Raw genomic sequence first — 26,935 nt, forward strand, 5'->3', positions numbered from 1 at the left:
TCGTGGCTCTCTCAGACTGAGACTGCATCTCACCCATGCAGAAAGGCTGGTGGGCTCCTCCTCAGCTGCCTCTCTGCCACAGGTGGGAGATGCTTTCCAGGAACCCACTGCCAGGGAGGAGCTGAACACCATTGGCTCAGTGCCCTCTCAGGATCACGTGTTCAAGGTGGACAACTTTGCAGCACTCAGCAGCATCCAGAAGCAGCTGCAGGAGAAGATCTTTGCAGTGGAGGGTAAATACAGGGCGAGCTTGGTCTTGGAATCCAAAGGTTCCCAACCTGATTGTTCCCTACAGTTCTGAGGGTCCATCCCTATTCACATGTCACCCAAAATTGTGCCCCAGAACCTGAGACCCGGACTCATTCTTCTCCTTCTAAGTCCTTGTGGTCTCATGGTCCCCAAAGCCTAAGTGACCTGTTTTCCCACAGGAACCCAGTCGAGGACAAGTAGCTCCTTCCAGCATGAGATGTCACAAGAAGGCATCAGTTCAGTGCTCACCATGGTAGGTGGAGCATATGCTTGATAAACAGGTCTCAGGCACCAATCCTGGGCCAGCCCTGTGCTGGGACCTGGGACCCAGAAGTAAATAAGAAGGAGATCCTGTCCTCAAGGTCACTGTCCATTTAGAGAGAGACATATAGGCAGTGTATGTAGGTGCTAGGAGCACGGCAGAGAACAGGATAGCCAAGGTTCCTGCTCTCACAAAGAGCACACATACAGTGGGAGGAGGCAATAAACACAAACAAAAGATCTTCAGATTATGCTCTGTGTTAGAAGAGAGCAAGAGAGATGATCAGAGGAGGCCTGAGGAATAACAACTGAGGGTGAATGATGAGAAAGGGATAGATGTGGAAAAATCTGGGGAGAGATTGCTCCAGGGAGAGGAAAAGGCAAGTGCAAAGGTCCTGAAGCATGAACAAGGTTACTGCACTAGAGAGATAAAAGGGACAGCATAGCTGGAGCAGGGTGAGTGAGGGGCAGCATGGAAGGAGTGGGTGGAGAGATGGGAAAGGCCAGATCATGCAGACCGAAGAAATGACAAAATAGCATGACTTATGTGAAAGTAGATGTGTGTTAAAAATATCCATAGGGATTTTCTTCAAAAGAGTTTTGGGGGTGAGTTGGAGGGACATAGAAATGAATCGAGGTTGGTAATGAATTGATCATTGAACCTGGGTACTTACGAGTTCATTGTGCATTTCTTTCTACTTTTGTATATGTTCTAAATTATCTATAGTCAAAAGTTTAGAAAGGCAATAAGCAAGGTATGCAGAGTAGGAAACACCTATCACTCCCCGAGGGAGCCAAGGAAGACCTCACAGAGAAGGTGGCTTTGAGGATGACTCTTCCCAAGAGAGGAGTTGCGTCTCAGAAAGAGAGGAGAGGTGTCCAGGTCAAACACTCGGTGTGTTCAAAGCATAGAGCAACTCCACAGGTTTGTCTGGGGAGGACCTGAGATGCCATCCTCAGGGTCTTGGTGACAGGGAGCCATCTTGGGTTGCCAGCTGGGTGATGGCTATATATTTGGTCTGAGGAAACCTAACACTGAGGAGGATGGAGAAGAAGAACACAATAGGAGGCAGAAAGGGCAGTGGGTGAGAAGAGCTGGGACTTACTGGAGCAGTGGCACTGGGGATGGACTGAGAGAGACATTAGGAGTCAGGGATTGAAGCTGCTGGACAGGACTGGGGAAGGAAAAGAGAATTCCAAATAATGAGTGGAGTCGGTAGCAGGCATTGCTTTGGAATAGGCTGCCTTGTTTTGACTCAAAACTGCTTAGCCCTGGAATCCTTTCCTCCCAGGATGGACCAGTTCTGGGGGCTGTGGGGAGCTTCAGCTGGTCTGGAGGTGCCTTCCTATACCCCCAAAATATGAGCCCCACTTTCATCAGTGTGTCTCAAGAGAACGTGGACATGAGGGACTCTTACCTGGGTGAGAAAAAGCTGTGGTTGGGGGCACAGGCGGGAGGAGATGAGCTGCCTGGAAAGGGCAGGAACTTAAGGGATGGGGAGGAAGATTTTGTGCTGAGGCCTGCCCTCCCCCCAGGTTACTCCACCGAGCTGGCCTTTTGGAAGGGGGTGAAGAGCCTGATCCTGGGGGCTCCCCGCCATCAGCATACTGGGAAGGTTGTCCTCTTCACCCAGGAGTCCGGACAATGGAAGCCAAAGGCTGAAGTTGCAGGGACCCAGGTTGGGTGTAGAGGAATCCAGAGTGGACCATGAGGGTGGCAGGGTGTCCAAGGATGGAGAGGGAGGAGATGAAGGGGTTTGGGGGACCACGGGGTAAGGTTCTGGTGGCAGGGGGCAGGCAGGCAGGGTGACTTAACGCTCTGCCCTCCAGATTGGCTCCTACTTTGGGGCCTCCCTCTGTACTGTGGATGTGGATAGAGATGGTAGCTCTGACCTTGTCCTCATTGGGGCTCCACACTACTACAAGCTGACGTGGGGGGGCCAGGTGTCCGTGTGCCACTTGCCCCAGGGGGTGAGTGTCTGATGAGACCTGGGCTGGGTGGGGCCTGGGAGTGGGGTGGAGGGGTTGTCTGGGTTGGGGCATGACACAGGTTTTGTTCTGCAGAGGGCTAGGTGGCAGTGTGAGATCATTCTCTGTGGGGAGCAGGGCCACCCCTGGGGCCGCTTTGGGGCAGCCTTGACAGTGCTGGGGGATGCGAATGGGGACAAACTGACAGACGTCGCCATCGGTGCCCCAGGAGAGCAAGAAAACCGGGGTGCTGTCTACCTATTTCATGGAACCTCAGAACTGGGCATCAGGCCCTCCCACAGCCAGGTGAGGCCCCTCTCTGAAGCCTCTTCCAGTTCCACCTCCTTTCCCATGTCTTAGATGTGCCTGATGTCCCTGTGCCTCTTGTCATGGACCTTAGTAGTAGCTATTCTCCTTTTAGGGGTTTATTGCCATGAACTTCACCAGGCCCAGCTAAGTGCAAATTATCTCTCTTTTGTCCTTTGGCTCCAAACAGACTCCAATCTGTTGTGGGCAGTTTAGTGGGTAAGAGATTGCAGGCCCTGGTCAAATGCCTGGCCAGTCATGTCAGCTGTGTTGCCTTAGGCAGTGACTGATTTAACCTCTGTGAGCCTTAGTTCCCCTCTATGAAACATTAAATGATAAACTCCATAGGCTTCTTGTAAAGACGACTCAATGGAGTACTAAGTACTCTGTTCATCAAATATTTATGAAGGAATATACACGTGATGAGTAAATTAACCTATTATATTTCTATTGTTATGCTTTAATTTTGTCATTAGCCTGTACCCTCACATGAATTGGACCAAAGGAGCTTGCCTCTCTCTGTCTGAGATCCCTGGGGTGTCACTACACTTGCTTTCCATTCCTACCCGTTCATCTCTCCTTTTCAATTTTTCCATTCAGTTCTACTTTCATTCACTGTATTCTCCTTTCCAAATCTTTATTCTCAAACCTCTCAAATGACCTTCCCTTGACTTCCACTTCTCCTTTCCCTCTTTGGCCAGCGGATTGCAAGCTCCCAGCTCTCTCCCACACTCCAGTATTTCGGACAGTCGCTGAGTGGGGGTCAGGACCTCACCCAGGATGGACTAGTGGACCTGGCTGTGGGGGCCCGGGGACAGGTGCTGCTGCTCAGGTGATAACTCCCCACATCCCACCCTTTCCCTCTGTGTGTCCAGTTCAAAAGCTGCCGCCTCCCTTGTTCTCCTCCCCAAGGTCAGAGTCAGGTCCTCAGCCCCTCTTTGCACCCTCAGGAGTCAGCCAGTGCTGAATGTGGGGGTGACTATGAGATTCATGCCCTCAGAGGTGGCAAAGGCTGTGTACCAGTGCTGGGAAGAGGTGCCCACCACTCTGGAAGCTGGAAATGCCACAGTCTGTCTCACTATCCGCAAAAGTTCACTGGACCACTTAGGTGAGTTTCTTCCTAGTGAGTCTAGCCCCTTACCCCATAAAGGTTCCCACCCTATCGTCAGGAGAGAATGCGCCCAGGAATCCAAATACCACCTCCACATCCACCCAGCTGCCAGTGTTGGAAACCTGGGTCCCTTTTCTCCCCCTCTCCCCACACCCAGGCCATAGGTTCTATCTCCAGGGTACATCTGCCCATTTCTCCCCACTGGCCCCAGCCACCTCCTACCTTTCCTACCTATACTTTGAGCTGTTCCCATGTCTGTTTTTTGCAGCTCCCACCCTATCCCCATAGAGAAACTATAGGGATTGTTCCTAAAATGCAAATCTAGTTTCCTTACTTTCCTGCTTAACACCCTTCAACCACTTTCTTCTTGCATTTAGAAAGACCAAAATCCTTCCCTACAATGTCCTTGCTGACTTTGCTCCTCTCTGCCCTTCCAAACTCACCTCATCCCACTCTCCCTTTTTGTAAATGTGCCATCATCTCTCTCCCTTCTCGTCTTAGCCACTGTTCTCATGGTCTGGGATTTTCTCTTCCCCATTCTTCACCAACCCCTGCTCATCCTCCAGGTCAGAGATCAGACAAGGCCCACCCAGGGAGGCACCTCTGACGTCCAGCAAGCCCTCCTTGGTACAACTGAGGATCCCACTGTTGAGTTGATCATGGTGTGACATTAAGTCCTACATGCTCATCTCTTTTCCTAGACTGTGAGCTTGGGGCTATATTTCTCTATCTCCTTCTCTACCTATATCCCCAGCACCTGTTACATCTCATGACCCATAGAAAGTGCGCAGCAAATATTTATTGCACGAATAAAAAAAAAGCATAGAACTTCAGAGGTTCTCTTTGACTTTTCGTCTTCTGTTTCCCATTCTCCTCCAGGTGATGTCCAAAGCTCTGTCAGGTATGATCTGGCATTAGACCCAAGCCGCCTGATTTCTCGTGCCATTTTTGATGAGACCAAGAACAGGACTTTGTCTCGAAGAAAAACCCTGGGGCTGGGGGATTACTGTGAAACCATTAAGCTGCTTTTACCAGTAAGGACTTTGGGTTCTGGGAAAGGTGGGGGGAGAAGGAGCCCAAGGATAATCTCTGGCATCTCTGCTGCCTGTTGGGTGAGGTGGAAAGGGTGGGGAGAGTGGGGCCTGAGAGAGGAAAGTTGAGGCCAGAGTACCTGGCTGAACAGCTTGCACAAAATTCTGACTGGACAGCAGGAAATGGATGCAGTTGAGAAGGGCCAGTGGTGGAAAGTAAGGAGAAGGATAGTGGGGCTTTGAAAGCCTATTCTCCCTCAGGACTGTGTGGAGGACGTGTTGAGTCCCATCATCCTACATTTCAACTTCTCCCTGGCTGGGGAGCCCATCCCCTCATCTCAGAACCTTCGCCCTGTGCTGGCTGTGGGCTCACAGGACCTCTTCAATGCTTCTGTGAGTCTTCTGACGAAATCCCAGGGATGTACTGATTTTCACTGTATCTCTGTGTGCTTCAAAACCTATTTTGGTTCCCAACCACATCAAGTCCAAATTGCCTCCACCCAGTTACCAAGGCCCTGCCTAGCTAAGACCTTTACACATGTCCCAGCTGGTGCCCACTTTATCTCAATATAAACTCTCTGGTTCTCATTTTTCAAATCCTTCCCAACTTTTCTCATTCCTACTTCTGTTCCTTTTTCCATGTGGTATCTCCTACTTGGAAAACATTTCCTTCTCTCCACCCCAAAGATCTTCTCTAGTCCCCAAAGCTCCAGTCTTATCTTCCACTCTTTTGGAAACCACATTCAGCATCTATCACTTCTCTGGCTTCCTATTACTTCATGGTGATACCAACGTTACATGACTGGAATCATAGCAATCTGCATCTACTTTTGTGGGTCCTTTAGAATTGTGGGTTCCATAAGTACAAGAACCATGTCTAATTCACCTGTAGTTTCCAGTTTTTCTAACTCCCTACCCACCCCCTTATTGTTACTTAACAGTGTTTGTTGAATAATTGTTCCAATGTGAGTTGGATTTAACTCCTCAACTAAATTCTGTGCCCCTTGAAACCAAAGTTCTTATCATTCTTTTATATTCTAACTGCCCCTTCCCCACTGCCCCACTTCTTGTCAGTGTCTAGCACACTGTTGTGTGCAGAGTGGGTGTTCAGTAATACTCAATAATGAGTATTACTCATTATTAAGAGGAGTGCTCCTAATGAGGGGAATGAAGAAAGGTTGAGACATGGATGGGAAGAGATATTCTGTTTTGCTGCAGCTCCCCTTTGAGAAGAACTGTGGACAAGATCACCTCTGTGAAGGAGACCTGAGTGTCAGTCTCATCTCCTCAGGGTGAGCTCTATCTGCTTTCATTTCTAGACACTTAAGCTTTTGGGTCTCCCATCCTCATAGGATGAGATGTACTTTTGTTTCCCTTTGGCTCTCCTTCTAACAAAGAAATTTTGATCGGAATGTTCTCAGCCAATAGTTCATGAGTTCCCACAGTCCCACCCCTACCCCCTATCCAATTCCAACTCATTTCCAATGGAGCCTCTTTTTCAGTTTTGTCCTTCCTCCTCCAGCCTGCAGACCCTGGTGGTAGGGAGCTCCTTGGAGCTTAATGTGACAGTGACTCTGTGGAATGAAGGTGAGGATTCCTATGGAACTGTGATCAACTTCTACTATCCAGCAGGGCTGTCCTATCGACGAGTGTTAGGAACCCAGGTAAATAGCTCCCTTGGGCTCCAGTTGCTGGGATCTCTTCCCTGCTCTGGGTTATAGTAGTTTTCTTTTAATTCTTCTCTGGTGAAATATAAACACACACACACACACACACACACACACACACACACACACACACAGACATACACAGACACACACATACAGAGTTCCAGAGTCAGAGAGGGATGGAGGGAGGGAGGAAGGGAGATAGAGTGAGAAGTGCATAAAGCTTATGTATGATGAATAATATTAATGAAATGTCTATGTAATTAGCATCAGGTCAAGAAATAATACACTGCTGGCACCCCCAGATGTCCTCCCTGTGCCTTTCCTTATAACCTCACTCTCTCCCCGAAGGTAATCACTAAAGTATATTAGGAACTGATGATCACAGTAAGAATAGTGATTGCCGTTTCTTAGATAAAACCAGTGAGTTTTTGCCAATATTTGAAATTTATATGAATGGAAACATGTTATATGTTCTCTTGTATATTTATTCATTTCTTCAACATATGTTTGTGAAATTCATCCATGTTGTTCCTTGTGGCTGTAAAACACTTTTATTGCTATTTGGAATCCCTTTGTATGACTGTACCACAACTTATTTACCCATTTCACAATTGATGGTCATTTGAGTTGTTCTCTGATATTGGCCATGACTATTCTTGAGCATGTATCTTGGTACACATATGCATAATATTTGGAAGATGTATGTCAGTTATGGAATTTCTGAATCATTGAGTATGCATATTTTCAATTATAATAAGTAAAGTCAAGCCATTTCCACCTATTTGCACTTCCATCACCTGTGGCTTTCCATCCACTCCAACACTTGGCATTGTCAGACTTTAAAATTTTTGTCTATCTGTTGATACCTCCTTGAAGTTTTAATTTACATTTATTTAATGAAGTTGAGCAAATTGTAATCATTTCCTGGTCATTTTGATTTCTTCTTTTAGGAAGTGCTTGTCCAAGTCTTTTCCTTATTCTTCTACTGAGTTGTCCATACTTTTCTAGTTGTTAAGAGCTCTTTAATATTCTTGTTACTAATACTTTTCCAGTTATATGTATTAAGTATATTTTACAGTCCTGTTCCCAGTCTTTTCAGTCTCTGTATAGTGTCTCTTGATGAGCCAAATGTCTTAATTTGATTGTGGTTGAATTTTATCAAATATTTTCCTTTGTCGTTTTTTTTTTTTTTTTTAATGTGTGGATCTTGTCTGAAATGCTTCCCTACTCCAAGGTTATGAAGATAATCCCCTGTATTATCTTTTAAAAGCTTTATAATTGTGCCTTTTCACATTAAGAATTTTTATCTAGCTGGAATATTTTAATGTATGGAGTGAGGTAGGGATCCAATGTGTTTTGCTCTTTTGTTTGTTTTATTTTGTTTTGAATGGGCCGATTTTCCTAAGACCATTTTTTGAAAAGTCTGTCCTTTTCCCTACTGTTCTGCAATGCCCCACTGTTATATATCTAGCCCACATATGCACATGGGTAACATATTTGAATTTCTTTTCCTCCTCTGGAAGCAACCACACCAGCGCCCACTGCGACTGGAATGTGAGGCAGCGCCCACAGGGAATGAGAGCCTGAGGAGCAGCAACTGTAGCATCAACCATCCCATCTTCCACGAGGGCACTAAGGTGAATGCTTCCCCCCAAATCCTCATCACTCTGCTCCTTTGTCCTTACCCATTTTCTTCCCTCACTCCCCCATGACTTTCCTTATCCCCATTCTTTCATTCTTTTCCTCTCAGGGCACCTTCCTAATCACATTTGATGTCTCCTACAAGGCCACCCTAGGAGACAAGTTGTTTCTGAGGGCCAATGTAAGCAGGTGAGTCCAGGTGTATCCCTCACTCTTCCATCTTATGCTCCAGTCAGAGGTTTCTCTCTTGGATTCCTTCCCAACTGGGCTCCCCCCCTCTCTCTCCAGTGAGAATAATAAGCCTACATCTAGCAAGACCACCTTCCAGCTGGAGCTCCCTGTGAAATATGCTGTCTACATGGTGATCAGCAGGTATTTAATACCTGCCCTCCCTTGACCTCTGACCTTCCTCTAAGCCTAGTACCTCCCATGGCTGCCCAGCCTGCTCTTGAAAGGGTGGGTATCTAAACTATCCCCTCTGATTCCTCACATGGAAATACTTGTGACCAGCCGTACATTTATCTATAATACCATCTACCATACAGTTCTTGCTTCTTCTCTGATGAATTGGCCTACTATTTGGATGCACATTTGCCACCATTGTGCACTCCTCTCTCTTTCTCTAAGATGGAGGCTTCCTTTAACATGAAGCCAATTCTGGTTTTGGTGCTAGATATGAATGTGCAGAGGTGAAACTAACTAGGTTAAGATTGAGGCTTTTTTAGCACTCTGAAGTGGGGAATATGGTTTGTCACCACACAGAGGAAATAAAAGGTCAGGTTTTCACCAAACCAGAAGGAGAGCAGAGGTGTGAGAAACTGCTGGGAAAGTCTCTAAGAGGCCAAGGCTGCAGCAGGCCACAGGAGAGGCAAGTGCAGGGTTGTTGCTCTCAGTTTTGAAGGTGGGTGGAGGAGCAGGGGCAGGTCAGGCTGGAAGCAGGGCAAAGAGCCCTGAATACCTCACCAAACTCCAGAGGCTTAGTGAGTTGGTCAGAAGCTTATAATATTGCCATGGGACAGAGTTTGCTACTGTTGTTGCTGCTGCTGCTGACACATGAAATTTTAGGGGAACTGGGTTGGGGGTGCTGATCAAACAGTGTGTCATTGCCCTTCCAAACTCTGTGTCCTAATTTCCCCTTCTAACCATGGGAGAACAGTGAAACTTGTAATTTAAGAGCTTCCAGTTATATATACTTATGATATGACAGGCATTTTAAATGTACTTGACACATATCTACATTCCTTTAATCCTTCGAATAACTCTATGACATAGTTATTGTTAACCACCCTTTTTTAGCAACAAAGAAATCAAGAGGTTAAATAACTTGCCCCTGTCAGTCAGCTGGGAAGTGATAGCACCACGAATCACTCAGATGGTCTGACTCCAGAGCTTGTGCTCATGCCCATATACTACTGTGCCTCTCCAAGGATTGGGAAAACTGAGTGATTTACTGAAATTTGAAAAGAGAGTTAGAACTGAAGTTTTAAGGTGAAAAAACTGAAGCACAGAGAGAAACATTTGGGATCAGGAGCATAGAGGAGGGCAAACACACTGAGGGAAAAAATAAATCCTAACATTTATGTCATTGCTGCAAACTGCCTCACAACTCTATTACAGGCGCTATTATTAGCATCCTCATTCTAAAGAGGAAGAAACTACAGGGCTCCAGAGAGGTTTAGTAGCTTGCCTTAAATTAGTTGGGTAGGAAGTGGTAGACTGAAATGTGAACCCAGATGGCTTGGCTCCAAAACCTGTGTTCTTAATCATCAAACTGACAGTCACATCTGTGGGAAAACTGGGGTGGGGGGCGTGGAGTTTCCGTATGGCTGGCCTGGCTTCTGTACACTAGCTGCTGGTGAAATGTGCATGTCCCGTTGCTTGTTTGCTTGATTCCACTGAGACCTTAGATGATAACTCTGGAAAGACAGGGATTATGGCTTGTTAACTGTTGTATCTCCAGAGTCAAGCACACAGCCAGTCACAGGGTAAATGTTTACTGAAGAAGGCCATGGATGCATGGATAGATGGATGGAAACCCACCTGCAGCCTGGGACATTTATGTCTGCTCCAGGGTCTTGTGTTCATGCACCATCCTTTTTCACATTTACTTAGCTGCCCCAGGATAGCCACATTTATTTTATTCTTTCCATCTGGAGGGGCTTGCACTGCATTTTTTCCTGAGTGATCCAACCATGATTCCCTTGAGTCCCCTTAGGCTTTTTTGTTCTGGCAGTGGCCTCTGAAAGCATTACCTAAGGCCAACCACGTACCTACTAGAGGGAGAAAGCCATGTGAATGCCTTCTCGTGGGAAAGTGTTTAAATGTTATAATAAGTAATGTTTAAGTTGGGCCTTTAAGTGACATTTTCCAGAAGGGGAGTGGTAATTACATTCCAAGCAAAAGAAAGAACTTGAACAAAGTTATGGGAACTTGAAAGAGCCAGGGTATCAGAGGGCAACCTAGCAGTTCTGGGTGACTGGGGCAAAAGTCATGGGAGAAGGGCTGAAGCTGAGTCTGCAGAGGCATGCGGGGACTGTAATTATATCTCTAGGCATTCTTCTGGGCCCACAGAGCCTTTGGAAGACGATTGGGGCAAAAGTGAGGATGGCTCCGTAGCTGTTTCTCACCAACAAGCCCTCTCTCTCCAGGCAGGAAGAATCTACCAAGTACTTCAACTTTTCAACTTCTGGTGAGAAGAGCAAGAAAGAAGCTGAGCATCGTTATCGTGTGAGAAGCCAGGGAGCATCCATATCTTCCCTCCCATGGTGCTGCTAATGTTTGGAGCTTGTGGAAAAGAGACAGACAGTGTACCTGAGGGCTAGAACCAGGAAAGGAGTAGGATTTGGGATGCTCTAGGACCACAATAACGTTCTGTCTCAATTTTCTGCAGGTGAATAACCTGAGTCAGCGAGATCTGGCCATCAGCATTCATTTCTGGGTTCCTATCCTGCTGAATGGTGTGGCTGTGTGGGATGTGGCTGTTGTGGCCCCTTCACAGGTGCCTGCTTGCCTTTCCTAATGCTCCGGAGTCTGACCCACAGTGCCCCATACCGTCTTACCAGTGAAATGTTGATCATTTTGTGGCTATTTTCTCTCTCTCACTAGAGTCTCCCCTGCGTGTCAGAGAGGGAACCTCCCCAGCATCCTGAATTCCTGACCCAGATTCCAGGGAGTCTTGTACTGGTGAGAAAGACCCTGGATTCCCATTGCAGGACCAGCTGCATATTGGGGTATATAGGGAAATGCACTTGCTGGGTTGCAGATGTATACATATGTCCTATAATTGTTCATCTGTTCTCAACCCCAAGCCTGACAGAGTTTATTTTCTGCTGTCGTTCTTGCCTAAACTAAGACCCTCCTCAACTTCATTCCTCTCCTGTCCCTAGAACTGCTCCATTGCTGATTGCCTGAGGTTCCGCTGTGACCTGCCCTCCTTTGGCATCCAGGAGGAAGTTGAATTCATCCTGAAGGGCAACCTCAGCTTTGACTGGGTCAGCCAGGTGTGTAGGCCCAACAGGAGAGCCCCCCCTTCCCCCCAGGATTCAGGTGCCACCAGATGACGTCTGTGTCCATCCTCCAGCCAGGACATTTCTTGAACTCTGTGCCTTTCCCAGTGCTAGTTCCTCATCTGTGCCCCCTCTGTTTTGTAGACATTGCAGAAGAAGGTATTGATTGTAAGTGTGGCTGAAATCACGTTCAACAGGTCCATGTATTCCCAGCTTCCAGGACAAGAGGCATTCTTGAGTGCTCAGGTAGTGACTGTGTGGTAGGCAGTGGCCAGGCTGGTAAGAGGGCTCCTAATGCAAAATCTGTGGTGCCTTGTGGGAGACTCACAAGCTTGGATGGAGGAAGGATGAAGGTCTCTCAGCAGGAGGGTTGTCCCTACGCCCATGAGTTTTTCTGTATGTCACCCCTTGGAGTAAAGAAAGGAGGGGAGAGAGTTAAAGGTTGGGGAACCTGGGAAGAGTCTGGGACAGCAAGAGTTCTGATACTTTCTGATGAGGTCACCTCCACTCCAGATGGAGATGGTACTAGAGAAGTATGAGGTCTACAACTCCATCCCCATTATTATGGGCAGCTCTTTGGGAGGACTGCTGCTGCTGGCTCTCATCACAGCCATCCTCTACAAGGTGAGTGTTTTCATCCTGCTTTTGACACCATCAGTTTTTGATCCCATTCTTTCTGCATTGTGGGGAAGAGCTCACCTTGGATATAGGTACACATTCTTTATTTTTTGTTATTATCAAATTTTTTATTAATTTTTTAAATCTAATTCACATCCAGTGCAATATTGGTTTTAGGAGTAGAATTCGGTAATTCATAACTTACATACAACACCCACGGTTCATAACAACATGTGTCCTCCTTAATACCCATCACCCATCTAGCCCACTCCCACCTACCTCCCTCCATCAACCTGCAGTTTGTTCTATATCACTTAGAGTCTCTTGTGGTTTGTTTCCCTCTCTCTTCTTTCCCCTCTTGCCATATGTTAATCAGTTTTCTTTCTTAAAATCCCCATATGAGTGATTTCATATGGTATTTGTCTTTCTCTGATCGACTTATTTCACTTAGCATAATACATTCTAGCTCATCCACATCATTGCAAATAGTAAGATTTCATTCTTTTTGATGGCTGAGTAATATTCCATCATATATATATATATATATATATACACACACACACACACACACACACACACACGTACACATACACACACACTGCATCATTATCCATTCATCAGTTCAATGGAAATTTGGTCTCTCTCCATAGTTTGTCTTTTGTTGATAATGCTGCTATAAACATGCAGTGCATGTACCCTTTCAAATCTGTCTTTTTTTATCTTTGGGTGAATATTTAATAGAGCATTTGTGGATCTAGGGTAGTTCTATTTTTAGTTTTTTGAGGAACCTCCATATTGTTGTCCACTTTGCATTCCCTTCAACAGTGTAAGAGGTCCCCTTTCTCCCAATCCTTGCCAACACCTGTTGTTGCTTGTGTCACTAATATTAGCCATTCTGACAGATGTGAGGTGGTATCTCATTGTGGTTTTGATTTGTATTTCCTTGATGATGAGTGATATTGAACATATTCATGTTAGCAATCTGGATGTGTTCTTTGGAGGTATTTATTCATGTCTTCTGCACATTTCTTAACAGGGTTGTGTGTTTTTTGGCTACTGAGTTTTATAAATTCTTTATCAGATATGTTGTTTGCAGATATCTTCTCCCAATCCACAGGGTGCCTTTTAGTTTAGTTCTTATTTCCTTCACTGTGCAGAAACTTTTTATCTTGACTAAGTCCCAGTAATTCAGGTTTGCTTTTGTTTCCCTTGCCTTTAGCAACGTGTGTACTAATAAGTTGCTACAGCCAAAGTGAAAGAGGTTGCTGCCTTTGTTCTCTTCTAGGATTTTGATGGTCTCCTGTTTCACATTTAGGTCTTTCATCCATTTTGAATTTTTTACTGTGTATGGCATAGGATAGAGGTGCAATTTCGTTGTTTTGCATGTCACTCCCCAGTTTTCCAAACACCCGTTGTTGAAGACACCGTCTTTTTTCCATTGAATATTCTTTCTTGCTTTGTCGAAGATGAGTAAACCATATAGTTGTGGGTCCATTTCTTGGTTTTATATTTTGTTCCATTGACCTATGTGTCTGTTTTTGTACCCACACTGTCTTGATGACTAAAGACTTGCAGTATAGCATGAAATCTGGAATCATGATGCCTCCAGTTTTGTTTTGCTTTATCAGGATTGCTTTGGCTATTCAGGGTCTTTGGTGGTTGCATACAAATTTTAAGATTGTTCTAGCTCTGCAAAAAATGCTGGTGGTATTTATTTATTTACTTACTTACTTTTTTAATTCATTTTTAATTTAAATTTTAGTTAGTTAACATACAGTCAATATTAGTTTCAGGAGTGGAATCCAATGATTCATTATTTATATACAACACCCAGTGCTCATCACAACAGGTGTCTTGGTGGCATTTTGATAAGGATTGCATTAAATGTGTAGATTGCTTTGGGTAGTACAGACATTTTCACAATGTTTTTTTTTCTTCTAATTCATGAACATACAGGCTTTTCCTTTTGTTTGTGTCCTCTTCAATATCTTTCATATAGTTTCACTATAGTTCATATAGTCAATGATTTCAGGAGTAGATTCCTTAATGCCCCTTACCCACTTAGCCCATCCTCCCTCCCACAACCCCTCCAGTAACCCTCTGTTTGTTCTCCATATTTAAGAGTCTCTTATGTTTTGTCCCCCTCCCTGTTTTTATATTATTTTTGCTTCCTTTCCCTTATGTTCATCTGTTCTGTTTGACTCTTCTTTAAATGTCTGGTAGAAATCCCCTGGGAAACCATTGCCCCAGGACTCTTGTTTTTGAGGAGATTTTTGATAACTGATTCAATTTCTTTGCTGGTTATGGATCTCTTTAAATTTTATATATCTTTCTCTTTAAGTTTTTGTAGTTTGTGAGTTCCTAGGAATTTTCCCATTTCTTCCAGATGGTCCAGTTTGCTGGCATATAATTTTTAACAGTATTCTTTTATAATTGTTGTATTTCTGTGGTGTTGGTTGTGATCTCTCCTTTTCATTTGTGATTTTATCCATTTGAATCCTTTCTCTTTTTTTCTTAATAACTCTTTTTAGGGGGTTATCAATTTTATTAATTCTTCCAGAGAACCAGCTCTTAGTTTCATTGATCTGTTCTACTGTTTTTGTGTGTTTGTTTCTATATCATTTACTTCTGCTCTAATCTTTATTATTTCAGTTCTTCTACTGGCTTCTACTGTTGCTTTTCTGCCTCTTTTATGTGTAAGGTTAGGTTGTGTATTTGGGACCTTTCTTGCTTCTTGAGACAGGCCTGAACTGCAATATATTTTCCTCTTAAGACTGCCTTTTCTGCATTGTGTTTTCATTTTCACTGGCTTCCATGTATTTTTAAATTTCTTCTTTAATTTCCTGGTTAACTCATTAATTCTTTAGTTAGGATATTCTTTAACCTTCATGTATTTGGGGGTTTTCAAAATTTTTTGTGTGCTTGATTTCAAGTTTCATAGCATTGTGATCTGAAAATATACATAATATTATCTCAATTTTTTTTGTACTTGTTGAGGGCTGATTTGTGACCCAGTATGTGATCTATTCTGGAGAATGTTCCATGTGCACTTGAGAAGAATGTGTATTCTGCTGCTTTAGGATGAAATATCCTGAATATATCTATTAAGTTCATCCAGTCCAGTGTGTCATTCAAAGTCATTTTCCTTGGGGGTGTTAAAGTCCTCTACTCTTATTGTATTATTATCAATGAATCTCTTTATGTTTGTTATTAATTGAATTATGTATTTGGGTGCTTCCAATTTGGGGCCTAAGTATTTACTATTGTTAGATCTTCCTGATGGATAGATGCCTTAATTATGATCTAATGCCCTTCTTTATCTCTTGTTACACTCTTTGTTTTAAAGTCTGATGTGTCTGATAGAAATATAGGTAACCCAGCGTGGTTTTTTTTTTTAACATCCATTAGCATGATAGATAGTTTTCCATCCTTTTATCTTCAATCTGCCAGTGCCTTTAGGTCTAAAATGAGTCTTTTGTAGGCAGGATATAGATATACCTTTCTAAAAACAAATTCTATTCTGACACTTTGTGTGTTTTGATTGGAGCACTTAGTCTATTTACATTCAGAGTAATTATTGAAAGATATGAATTTGTGCCATTTTGTTGACTGTACAGTGATGTTTCTGGTGATGGTCTCTGGTCCATTGTAGTCTGTTGTTTGGTCTTTCTGTTTTTCCTCTTCACTCAGAGTCTCCCTTAAAATTTTCTGCCAGGCTAGTTTAATGGTCATGAGCTCCTTCAGTTTTTGTTTGTTTGGAAAGTCCTTATTTCTCCTCCTATACTGAATGACAGCCTTGCTGGAAAAGGACCTCTTGGCTGCATATTTTTTGCATTCGGCATGTTGAATATTTCCTGGCACATTTCCTGCCACTCTTTTCTGGCCTGCCATGTTTCTGTGGAAAGATGTGCTGCAAACCTAATCTGCTTTCCTTGTAGATTAAGGACTTTTCCCTCCTTTCTGCTTTCAGGATTCTTTCCTTATCTGTGTATTTTGTAAATTTGACTATGACATGCCTTGGTGATGACCCGCTTTTGTTGAATTTAATGGGAGTTCTCTGTGCTTCTTGGATTTTGATGTCTGTGTTTTTCCCTAGATTAAGAAGTTTTCAGCTATAATTTGTTCTGATAAACCTTCTGCCCTGTTTTCTTTCTCTTCATCTTCTGGGACTCCCAAGACATAGATGTTATTACATTTTAATAAGCGACCTAGTTCCCTAAGTCTGTCATTGTCATCCATGACCTTTCTTTCCTTCATCTTTTCATTTTCATTATTTTCCATAATTTTATCTTCTATATCACTGATTTCCTCCTCTACTTCACCCATCTTTGTTTTTATAGCTTCAATTTGGGATTGCATCTCAGTTTATACCATTTTAAACTTTGGCCCAAGTAGATTTTTGTTCTTTTATCTCTGCAGTAAGGGATTCTTTAGTGTCTCCTATGCTTTTTTCAGGCACAGCTAACACCCTTAATTGTTTTAAATTATAGTTCAGACATCTTACTTATATCTGTATTGACTAAATATCTCTGACTGTCATTTATTCCTGTTCTTTCTTTTGGGGTGAATTCCTCCATCTTGTGATTTTGGAGAGAAAGAAAGAAAGAAAAATCAAAATACAACCAAATAAATTTTTAAAAAATTGGAGAAAGAAAAAGAAATTAAATAAATAAAATAAAATACATAAAGGAAGCTAGATCCTAGGTGTGTTTTGGTCTGCTTTTTACAAGAAGCTTGGTAGAAAAAGGTAGAAGGAAAGAAAAGAAAAAGAAAAGAAAAATATATACATATAATTTAAAAATGATAAAAATTTTTAAAATAAAATAATAAAAATTGCTCTTTCTGTATCTAACAAAAATAAAGACAAAAATAAAAGAACAAAAAGAACAGACAAAAGAGAGAAGAAAGAAAGAAAGAAAGAGAGAAAGAAAGAAAGAAAGAAAGAAAGAAAGAAAGAAAAAAGAAAGACCCCCATGGGGCACTAGGCACTTTTTCCCTTAGAGCTGAAACTTTGCAGCCGTCAATGATCCATAGACTTAGTGTGTGAAGGGATTTGTGCTGGTCCTCTGGGAGTGGGGCCTGCCTCTCTGATTCTCTGGTACAATTGCTGTAATGGAGATATGTCTGCAGGGCACAGTGTCACCGGGCTTGGTGTAGTGGCTCCATTCTCCACTTGGTGGCTCACTGAGTGGTTCAATTTGATGGGTTCAGTCACTGAAGTGTTTCAATCTGATGGTGTCACAAGAAAATGGTTTGGCCCTGTTCGCTCTTATTTGGAGTGGGAAATGCATGCCACCCCTCCTCAGCAAGCCCTCACAGATGTGCAGTGACACTGCCTGTGTCCCTGGTTTCTATCATATACCTGCCTTCACCCTGTCTGTGCCTGAGCTGTCTGCCTGCCAAACGGTGCAGCACTCTGTGATTTAACTCAGGCACAACTGTGTTTCAAAACCTTCCACTTCACAGACCCCCCCCCCGCCCCGCAGTTCCTTGGATGCCCTGATCCCATGGAGGGTCTCCTCTTGGATGCCCATGGAGGGATGGAGGGTCTTCATGTTTTGTGGCTGGTGCTGGCTTGTTGCAGAAGACAGCTGCATGACCACACAGCAGATCAGAGTTTATGGTAAATTGCAACACACAACCAGTACCAGGGTTTGCAGACCTCCCCTGGCCTACGTGCACATTCTTGCTAGGTCGCTGAGTGTGAGAGATCCCTTCCCACGTATGACATCACCAGTCCTCATTAGTCCCTATGAATGTACCTTCCTATCTGATTCTCAGGACGCTGTTAATTGCTCTCCCTGTCTTTTCCACTCTCCTCTTCTTCACTACATGTTTCCCTTCATAGCAAATTGTAACATAAAAGCAAAGACCTGGATTTGGTGTGGATACCAGCGCTGATTCCTTCCGTGACTGTAGGCAGCGCCTGGCCCATGCTGGGTCTTGATTTCTCATTCTGAAGGTGATTCCACCCCACTCACAGAATTTTGGTAAAGGCTAAATGACATAGCATGTCTAACGTTTCTAGTGCAGTGCTGGAACATAGTAGGGGCTCTTCCAATGGTGATCCCTCTCCCTCCCCAGTTGTCTCATTTCCCCTCTTCCACTGGATTTCCTAATTCCCTTTTCCTTCCTCTCCACAGGTTGGCTTCTTCAAACGTCAGTATAAGGAAATGATAGAGGAAGCAAATGGACAGACTATCTCAGAAAATGGGACCTCAGACCATCAAGTTGCCCAATAAGAAACTACCTCCTATTCTCCCTTGGACCTGTTCTCCTGTGAGAGGTTTCCTGGACCTCTTACTCTAACCTAAGTTAGACCAGCAGGGAGAGAAATGCTCCATGTGAGGGAGGCCAGGATCAGGTTGCTTTCTCCCTTTGGGAAATGCATTGTGTTCACCCAAAGTGCTTGCCTGGGAAGGGCTATTTGTTTTGTCAAGGCTGCAACTGGAAACCCCAGAACAGGATCTTCACCATTGCCCCTGGGTGGGCTTGATTTTGATTTTTACCTAGAAATACATGAACAATAGCCTCAGGCTCCAGTCTCTCTTTCTTCACTAGCCACCAATGATCTTTCTAAAGTACAGTACTAAACAATCCACAATCCTCATCTATCTTTGGTGGATCCCTAATTTTCATAGAATGGCAATTGAACTCTCCAATTGATATTAGGAATCCAGCTCCATTTCCAGAAGGTGGGCTTTGATACACACATCATGAGTTGCTCTGTGCATCACTATTGTCCTAATTCCTAGTAAAATACTATCAGTATCAGCTCTTTGTCTCAGGAATCTCAGTCCAGATTTTGAAACTGAATTGGGAATAAAATGTCTACACATTGGAATTTGTAAACATGGCTTCCAGCCTTTGTCAGCATTGCTGGCTGGGAGGGAGAAGTAGTACCCCAGCAGGGGTATTGCCCCAATGTCACTTTGGCTCAGCTAGCTCCAGCATCTCTCAAGAGATCAATATGCCCAGGATACTTCCATTTTTTGAGGTTCCAAATATAGTGAATGAAGAAATGCTAAAGCATTATCCTAAAAATTGTGTATTTTAAATGTTTGCATTAACAATTTAACACATTGCACAAAACAATGCATGTGCATTTTTTGGTTACTATGTCAAAGGTCTAAAACTGTAGGGATGGGAGTCCTGTATATTGATGCCTATAGTGTCCACTAACCATGGTGGATGCTTGCCTTCTGTGAAGCCTGGGGCCAGGACAAGAAAGTTAAATACAATGGAGGTTATTAATGTCCCTATGTTAGGGTAACCTGACTTCTTAATCTACTCACTCTATTCTCCAGTCTGTCACTGATAGGAAGCTGATGGGGCTGTGGTGGGGGCAAGGAGAAGGGGCTCAGTTGGAAAGGTCATTAGAGTGGACTAATACACAGATATTTCTTACAAATCCTAGGATGTAATGAAGGGGTCATTATTTGCATATGGCTAGTGATTAGAAGGCACTTTGAAGCCCTATATCAGAGATCTGCCGCCCCAAATAAGCATTCTTACTCTTATACCACCCATCTTAGCATAAAGGCCAAACCAGTGCCCAGTATTGACTTGTGAGTCAACACATAGCAGGCCATTCCATGCCCTAGAGGGATCTCACTGCTGCTGCCACCTCCCAGGAGTTTGGGCAATTTGGATGTTTGAATTAAAACTACAGAAGGGTGAGACAGTTGATGAGTGATTTTAGGGGAAGCTGGAAAATGACCCTTTACTGCCAACCAAAAATATCTCCTGCATTCACCATTATAGGGCCCAAAATCCCTTTGGAGTTTCCAGAAGGACAAAATACTATGCAATAGCTATGAGTGGGCCTTAAGATTAGAGTATATGAGAATCAAGCTTGAGAATGTTGTTTCTCAAAATGTGTTCCATGAATCACAGTGGTGTCTGGTGGTCTCCTAAGTGCTAAGTTTTAGGGAAAAAAAACCCAGCAAGGAACAGTTTTGAACCCATACATTTCACACATTTGAAACTGGTGACTTTCATAGAAATACTGCTATATCCTTAATAATTGTGTTCCTAAAGGTTGTCCATGGGCTCTAAGGACTGCAGTGGGCTCTTGCCTAAAATGAAGGCAACAGGTGTTATTTTCACCTGTTTGCATATTTGCATATTATTACTTATATTAATTTTATTTGCATTTTTCACAGGTGCTCTTGTGTTATGCTATATCTCCAAATCACAAAAATGGATCAATGGCTCAAAATTTTTTCATTGAAACATAAAAGTTGTGATTTAAAAAAAAGTAAATTGCTTAGGATAATATCATCAAAATCAATATTGAATGAGATTCCAGTGAACATTTAGTATAGGGATATGAATGGTGGGATGAGTTATTCTGAACCCAAAATTAAAAAATATCTAGAAAATATTATACCATTGAAATTGGATTTTATTGGGTTACATATCTATTTTCTCCTAGGCCATTATCCATTATGAAACTTTGTCAAATGATGGCATGAAGTTATCAAAGCTTTTGTGTCATTTTCACACATGATAAAATTGACCTCTCAGATAAGGCAACAAAGGTTTCTCAGAACAACTGAAGCATGTTTCTTAGAACATCCCAAAGCAACAATTTTATCATTAAATACAGAGAAGACAACAAAACTACAGTAGCATAAATTAAAGTTGCTCTTATAGCAAAAGTATGTAATAGTCACATAATTTCCAAGAAGCCTATAAAAGCAGCAACGAGGTTAATATCTATACTGGAAAGTTGGTTTTGGCTGCAAGTAACAGGGAACATTAAAATACATAAGGTATATAAAAAGCCTTCTCACAAGGGGTCCAGATATAGTCATTAATTCAGTCACTCAATAATGACATTAAGATGTGGCTATCTTGTGATGCTTTTGTCTTAGACCATCCCCCTCATCATTGCAAGATGGCTGCCATAGCTACAGGCATTTTGTCCTTGGATAATAGTGCCCAAAGGCAAGAAGAGCACTTTGGTGGAGAAGGTCATTGAAAGGAGGTGACCATTGGTTGACCCAGGTAATTCGAGTCTTCTAATCCCCTGCCCTGTCCTTGGAATATATACTCTGCCCACCATTCCCAGTGTGGGAGCCACTTTCAAGGACACATCCTTAGAAAGCAATATGTACTGAGTCTATCTGGGTGGTACATGTGCCTCAATCTAGTTAAGTCCTCTGTATAAACTTAAGATTCTGGTGGGCATGTGCAAAGATCTATTGTTGCAGCTGCCCAAGAAAAGCCTCATATTTCCCTTGCTTATTAACTCTGCTACCTACCAATCTGGAGTGGCCTGACTCTTCATTCAGGCTCTGTCTGCCTTCAATATTGGGACTGGTTTCAAATTTCATCCTGGGAATTCCTGAAGTGCAAACCAACAACTTTCTAGCTAGCCAGGAGACTGAAAAATGGGTCTTGGGAGTTGGCCATGGGATAGATATCACTGGAACTGTGTAGTCATTCTGTCACTTTAAAGGATAGTGACTGGTTTGGGACTGATTGGTTGAGTTGCCCAGATATTTGTTGGGTAACCCTGAATGGGACCCAGTGGTTGTGTGGACAAATCTTTGGCCATGGCTTCCACCTGGGTGATTGGGACACTGCATCCTGGGTTTTCCTTGGGCATGGGAGAGTTGGAGAGTTTATCCCACAGTAACAAAAATTGCTATCCCCCCTCTCCTCAAGGCCAGATGGGAAAGCTGTTTTGCACTGATAAGATCATTTGGCTGCTGTCTTTGTTCTCTTAATTGGTCTGGAGGACATAATAGCACACACAGAAGCCCTTACTAAATTCATCCACCAAGACTTAAATTATAGCTGACAAAGCCTGTATTTACTGAATACTGAAATATCTCTAATGAGAAAACATGTCCTCCAAAGTAGGATCACTTTGTATATTATTGCTATCTCACAAGAAGACAACCTGTGCTATAACCCAAAAAGAGTGTTGTGTGTTCATATCTGATGAGTCTGTTAATGTATCATCTTTATTAAATCCCATGAGGACACAAGTGAATGCCCTGAATGATCTGACCCCAAAACTAGGGGACTTAATAAATAAATGGTTTGGATTATGGGGCTCTTGGTGGGGAAAAAAGGTTACTTATTTTAGGAATCATTATCTTCATCTGTGTTTTCTCTTGCACGTGCCTCTACTGCTACTGTGGTATCTGCCTGCAGTGCATGCAAATAGCTGCTAAAGGAGTCGCCGCTATCCTAGTGAAACTCATTGCTGACCATTCAGGGCACATTGCAGCAGAGAGGTGTGTGTAACATTCTAATAGCCAGTCACAAGGGGTAGAATGTTGGAGGAGGTCACTGACAGGATGTGGCCACCAATTGACTCTTGAGCTGGACCTGGGCAATGGGACGCTCCTTACTCTCTCCCCTGTACTTGGCATGTACACAACCCACCATTTCCACAGTAGAAGCCTCAAAAGAGCAATGTGTTGTTGAGACTATCTGGATGGTATAGATGACAGCATGGTTAATATTGTATATAACTTAAAAATTTTTTGGATATATGTATGTATGTATATACATATGCATTCACACACAATTTAGCATTTAATCCTGCAAATGTGAGCTGATACTAAACATACTGCTTTGTAACCTGTTATGTTTTACTTCACAAAATAGAATGAATATATTTTCATGCATATATGTGAAGCTTTCCAATTGAAAAACAGACCTGGAGAATGGGTCAAAATACAAAGTCCAGTGAGATGTTGGTAACAAGGAAACTTTGTTCTTTTACAAAATTCCATCAGATGATTAAAAGTACAAGGGAGTCAAAGATACATCAGAAAATGCTGGCAGTAAGAAAGCAGAGGCCAGAATTTAATATCAGTCAAGAACAGAATTCAAGCCTAAAGCATACAGAATATGTATGAATTCATATGTATGAAAAGGCTATATGAATGCCTTTGCTTCTCCAATGCATCACCACAAACTTGTTTCTTGTTCTTCTCTTCCTATCTCTTCCATAAGAATTTCCACCTCATCTACTCCTCTTATCATTTCTTCAGGCTCCAAATGCTTCACAGGCATGTCCTCTTTAAACCCATGGCCAGGGGCGCCTGGGTGGCTCAGTCGGTTGAGCGTCCGGCTTCAGCTCGGGTCATGATCTCATAGTCCATGAGTTCGAGCCCCGCGTTGGGCTCTGTGCTGATGGCTCGGAGCCTGGAGTCTGTTTCAGATTCTGTGTCTCCCTCTCTCTGCCCCTTCCCTGCTCGTGTTCTGTCTCTCTCTGTCTCTCAAAAATGAATAAACATTAAAAAAAAATGTTTAAACCCATGGCCAGGCCAACTTCTCTGACCTCAGCCATAGCAACTTCTTACTATACACGTCATCGAAGGCAAGGGAAACAAAAGCAAAAATTATTGGGATTTCATCAAGATAAAATGCTTTTGCACAGTGAAGGAAACAATCAACAAACTATAGCAGCCTATGGAATGGGAGAAGATACTTTCAAACAACATATCTGAAAAGTGTTAGTATCCAAAATCTATAAAGAACTTATTAAACTCAACACCTAAAAGCAAATAACCCAGTTAATAAATGGGCAGAAGACATGAATAGGAGACATCCAGATGGCTAACAGAAACATGAGAAGATGCTCAACATCACTCAACATCAGGGAAATACAAATCAGAACCATGATGAGACACCACCTCACACCTGTCAGAATGGCTAAAATTAACAACTCAGGAACAAATAGATATTGGTGAGGATTTGGAGAAAGGGAACCCTCTTGTGCTGTTGGTGGGAATGCAAACTGATGCAGCCACTCTGGAAAACAGTATGGAGATTCCTCAATAAGCTAAAAATAGAACTACCCTGTGACCCATCAATTGCACTACTAGAAAGTTACCTAAGGGCTGCAAAAATACAGATGAAGGGTTACATGCACCCTGATGTTTATAGCATCATTATCAACAATAGCCAAACTATAGAAAGAGCCCAAATGCCCATAGACTGATAAATAGTAAAGAAGGTGTATAATGGAATATTAGTCATCAAAAGGAATAAAATCTTGCCATTTGCAACAACATAGATGGAGCTAAAGTGTATTATGCTAAACACAATAAATCAATTAGAGAAAGAAAATACCATAATGATTTCACTCATATGTGGAATTTAAGAAACAAAACAGATGGACATAAGGGGAAAGAAAAAAGAGAGAGGGAAACAAATCATAAGAGACTCTAGCAGAGAACAAACTGAGGGTTGGTGGAGGGAGGTGACTTGGGTAGGGCTAAATGCATGAAGCATATTAAGGAGGGCACTTGTCATGTTGAGTACTGGGTGTTATATGTAAGTAATGAATCACTAAATTCTACTCCTGCAAACAAAGACTATGTGTGAACTAAGCAAAATTTAAATAAAAATTTGAACAAATAATGCAAAATTGAAAAACCAAAACAAACAAACAAAAAACCCTAGTCAGGTGGGTCAGCCCTCCTCTAATATTTCCTTAGGCTTCCTGGCTTGAACCTTCTTTGGAAATGTGAGGATTTCCTTCCACCTCCTGTGGTACATCTTCTGAAGAGTGATCAGTCACAGGCTTTGGCATGTTCTGTGGTTTTCCTTCATTTTCATCACAAGGCTTTGGCATGTTGAGTATTTTTCTGTTATTTTTTTTTAAATTAATCCTGCGGGGATCCAGGGGATTTTCCTCCCACTTCTCTCACACATTTTGTATTGTGCCCCAAAGACCAAGAGTCCTGAAAGGATCTGGGGTACTTTTCTCCTTCCTTGGTAATGAGGAGCTGCTGCAGGGAAACAGGCCTTTGATTATAAGGGCTTCTGCACACGTTGACTCCATTTCATTAATGACTGCTGGATGACTTCCATTCGGTTTTCTAATAGGTCTCAGACAGACCTCATGTCCTCTAGGATCTCATGCCTTGTTAATCAGATGAGTCCATAGAAAAGCCTGCTTTCCTCAGAGTGAATTTTATTTTGGAACTCAAATATTTTGAAAAATAACTTTCATAAACTCACAAAACACTCAGAAAGTATAGAGTTCCCTGTATCTCACCATTTTGTGTGAGGCTTATTAGCAGGTAGAATATTCATTAATACATGGCACTCTTGGGATATTTTTTTTAATTCAAGTTAGTTAACATACAGTGTAGTCTTGGCTTCAGGAGTAGAACCCAGTGATTCATCTCTTATATATGACACCTAGTGCTCATCCTAAAAAGTGTCCTCTTTAATGCCCATCACCCATTTAACCCACCCCCTATCCACCCCCAAGCCAGCAACCTTCAGTTTGTTCTCTGTATTTAACAGTCTCTTATGGTTTGCCTCCCTTTCTTTTTTTATCTTAATTTTCCTTCCCTTCCCCTATGCTCATCCATTGAATTTCTCAAATTCCAAGTATGACTGAAATCATATGATAGCTGTCTTTCTCTGACTGACTTATTTCACTTAGCATAAGACCCTCCAGTTCCATCATGTTGTTGCAAATGTCAAGAATTATTTTTCATCATATATATACCACATCTTCTTCATCCATTCATCAGTTGATGGACATTTGGGCTCTTTCCATAATTTAATTATTGTTGATAGGATAGTGCTGCTATAAACATTGGCATACATCTGCCCCTTTGAATCAGCATTGTTTAAAGTCCTTTAAGTTCCTAGTAGTGCTATTGCTGGGTCATAGGGTAGTTCTATTTTTAATTTTTCGAGGAACCTACATAATTTTACAGAGTGATTACACAAGTTTGCATTCCCACCACAGTGCAAAAAATGTTCCTCTTTCTCCACATCCTCGCCAACATCTATTGTTTCCTGAGTTGTTAATTTTAGCCATTCTGACCAGTGTGAGGTGGTATCTCATTGTGATTTTGATTTGTATTTCCCTGGTGATGAGTGATGTTGAGCATCTTTTCATGTGTCTGTTTCCCATCTGGAAGTCTTCTTAGGAAAAGTGTCTATTCATGTGCTCTGCCCATTTCTTCACTGGTTATTTGTTTTTTTGGGGGGATGTTGGGTTTGGTAATTTCTTTATACATTTTTGATATTAACCCTTTATCCAATATGTCATTAGCAAATATCTGCTCCCATTCCATTGGTTACCTTTTAGTTTTGTTGATTGTTTCCTTTGCTGTGCAGATTTTTATCTTTATAAGTTCCCAATAGTTCATTTTTGCTTTTATTTCCCTTGCCTCTGGAGACATGTCAAATATGAAGTTGCTGCAGCCTAGGTCAAAGAGGTTGTTGTCTGTTTTCCCCTGTAGGATTTTGATGGTTTCCTGTCTCACATTTAGGTCTTTCATCATTTTGAATTTATTTTTGTGTATGGTATAGGAAAGTGGTCCAATTTAATTCTTCTGCATGTTGCTTTCCAGTTCTTCCAGCACCATTTACTAAAGAGACTGTCTTTTTTCCATTGGATATTCTTTCATGCTTTATCGAAGATTAGTTGGCCATGTATTAGTGGGTCCACTTTTGGGTTCTTGATTCTGCTCCATTGATATGTGTGTCTGTTTGGGGGCCAATACCATACTGTCTTGATGATTATAACTTTGTAATACAGGTTAAAGTCTGGGATTGTGATGCCTCCAGCTTTGT

General features: G+C 42.5%; 2 protein-coding genes across 4 annotated transcripts in view; one reads left to right on the top strand and one right to left on the bottom strand.

Moving 5' to 3' along the window:
- Window positions 1–26,935, top strand: part of LOC125928126 (integrin alpha-D-like) — a 74,575-nt gene that overhangs the window by 11,091 nt on the left and 36,549 nt on the right. The window contains exons 5-26 of one of the 3 annotated variants that reach the window (XM_049638711.1): window positions 83–233; window positions 429–502; window positions 1,803–1,932; window positions 2,047–2,189; window positions 2,341–2,481; window positions 2,575–2,784; window positions 3,486–3,616; window positions 3,735–3,892; window positions 4,775–4,929; window positions 5,188–5,319; window positions 6,145–6,218; window positions 6,449–6,590; window positions 8,120–8,233; window positions 8,347–8,426; window positions 8,526–8,609; window positions 10,886–10,964; window positions 11,128–11,235; window positions 11,343–11,420; window positions 11,624–11,737; window positions 11,888–11,989; window positions 12,257–12,367; window positions 18,505–19,913. In XM_049638711.1, the coding sequence (XP_049494668.1) occupies window positions 83–233; window positions 429–502; window positions 1,803–1,932; window positions 2,047–2,189; window positions 2,341–2,481; window positions 2,575–2,784; window positions 3,486–3,616; window positions 3,735–3,892; window positions 4,775–4,929; window positions 5,188–5,319; window positions 6,145–6,218; window positions 6,449–6,590; window positions 8,120–8,233; window positions 8,347–8,426; window positions 8,526–8,609; window positions 10,886–10,964; window positions 11,128–11,235; window positions 11,343–11,420; window positions 11,624–11,737; window positions 11,888–11,989; window positions 12,257–12,367; window positions 18,505–18,603 (2,610 nt within the window). In that variant the 3' untranslated portion in view covers window positions 18,604–19,913. Of the gene's footprint in view, window positions 1–82; window positions 234–428; window positions 503–1,802; window positions 1,933–2,046; window positions 2,190–2,340; window positions 2,482–2,574; window positions 2,785–3,485; window positions 3,617–3,734; window positions 3,893–4,774; window positions 4,930–5,187; window positions 5,320–6,144; window positions 6,219–6,448; window positions 6,591–8,119; window positions 8,234–8,346; window positions 8,427–8,525; window positions 8,610–10,885; window positions 10,965–11,127; window positions 11,236–11,342; window positions 11,421–11,623; window positions 11,738–11,887; window positions 11,990–12,256; window positions 12,368–18,504; window positions 19,914–26,935 lie in introns of those variants that run through there. The other 2 variants (XM_049638712.1, XM_049638710.1) reach the window with 2 other exon arrangements.
- LOC125928619 (integrin alpha-D-like) overlaps window positions 20,396–26,935 on the bottom strand; it is a 36,286-nt gene continuing 29,746 nt past the window's right edge. The window contains exon 29 of the mRNA XM_049639353.1: window positions 20,396–20,439. Within this exon, the coding sequence (XP_049495310.1) occupies window positions 20,396–20,439 (44 nt within the window). The remainder of the gene's footprint in view (window positions 20,440–26,935) is intronic.

Source organism: Panthera uncia, chromosome E3 (genome assembly GCF_023721935.1).
Source record: "Panthera uncia isolate 11264 chromosome E3, Puncia_PCG_1.0, whole genome shotgun sequence".
NCBI lineage: Eukaryota > Metazoa > Chordata > Mammalia > Carnivora > Felidae > Panthera > Panthera uncia.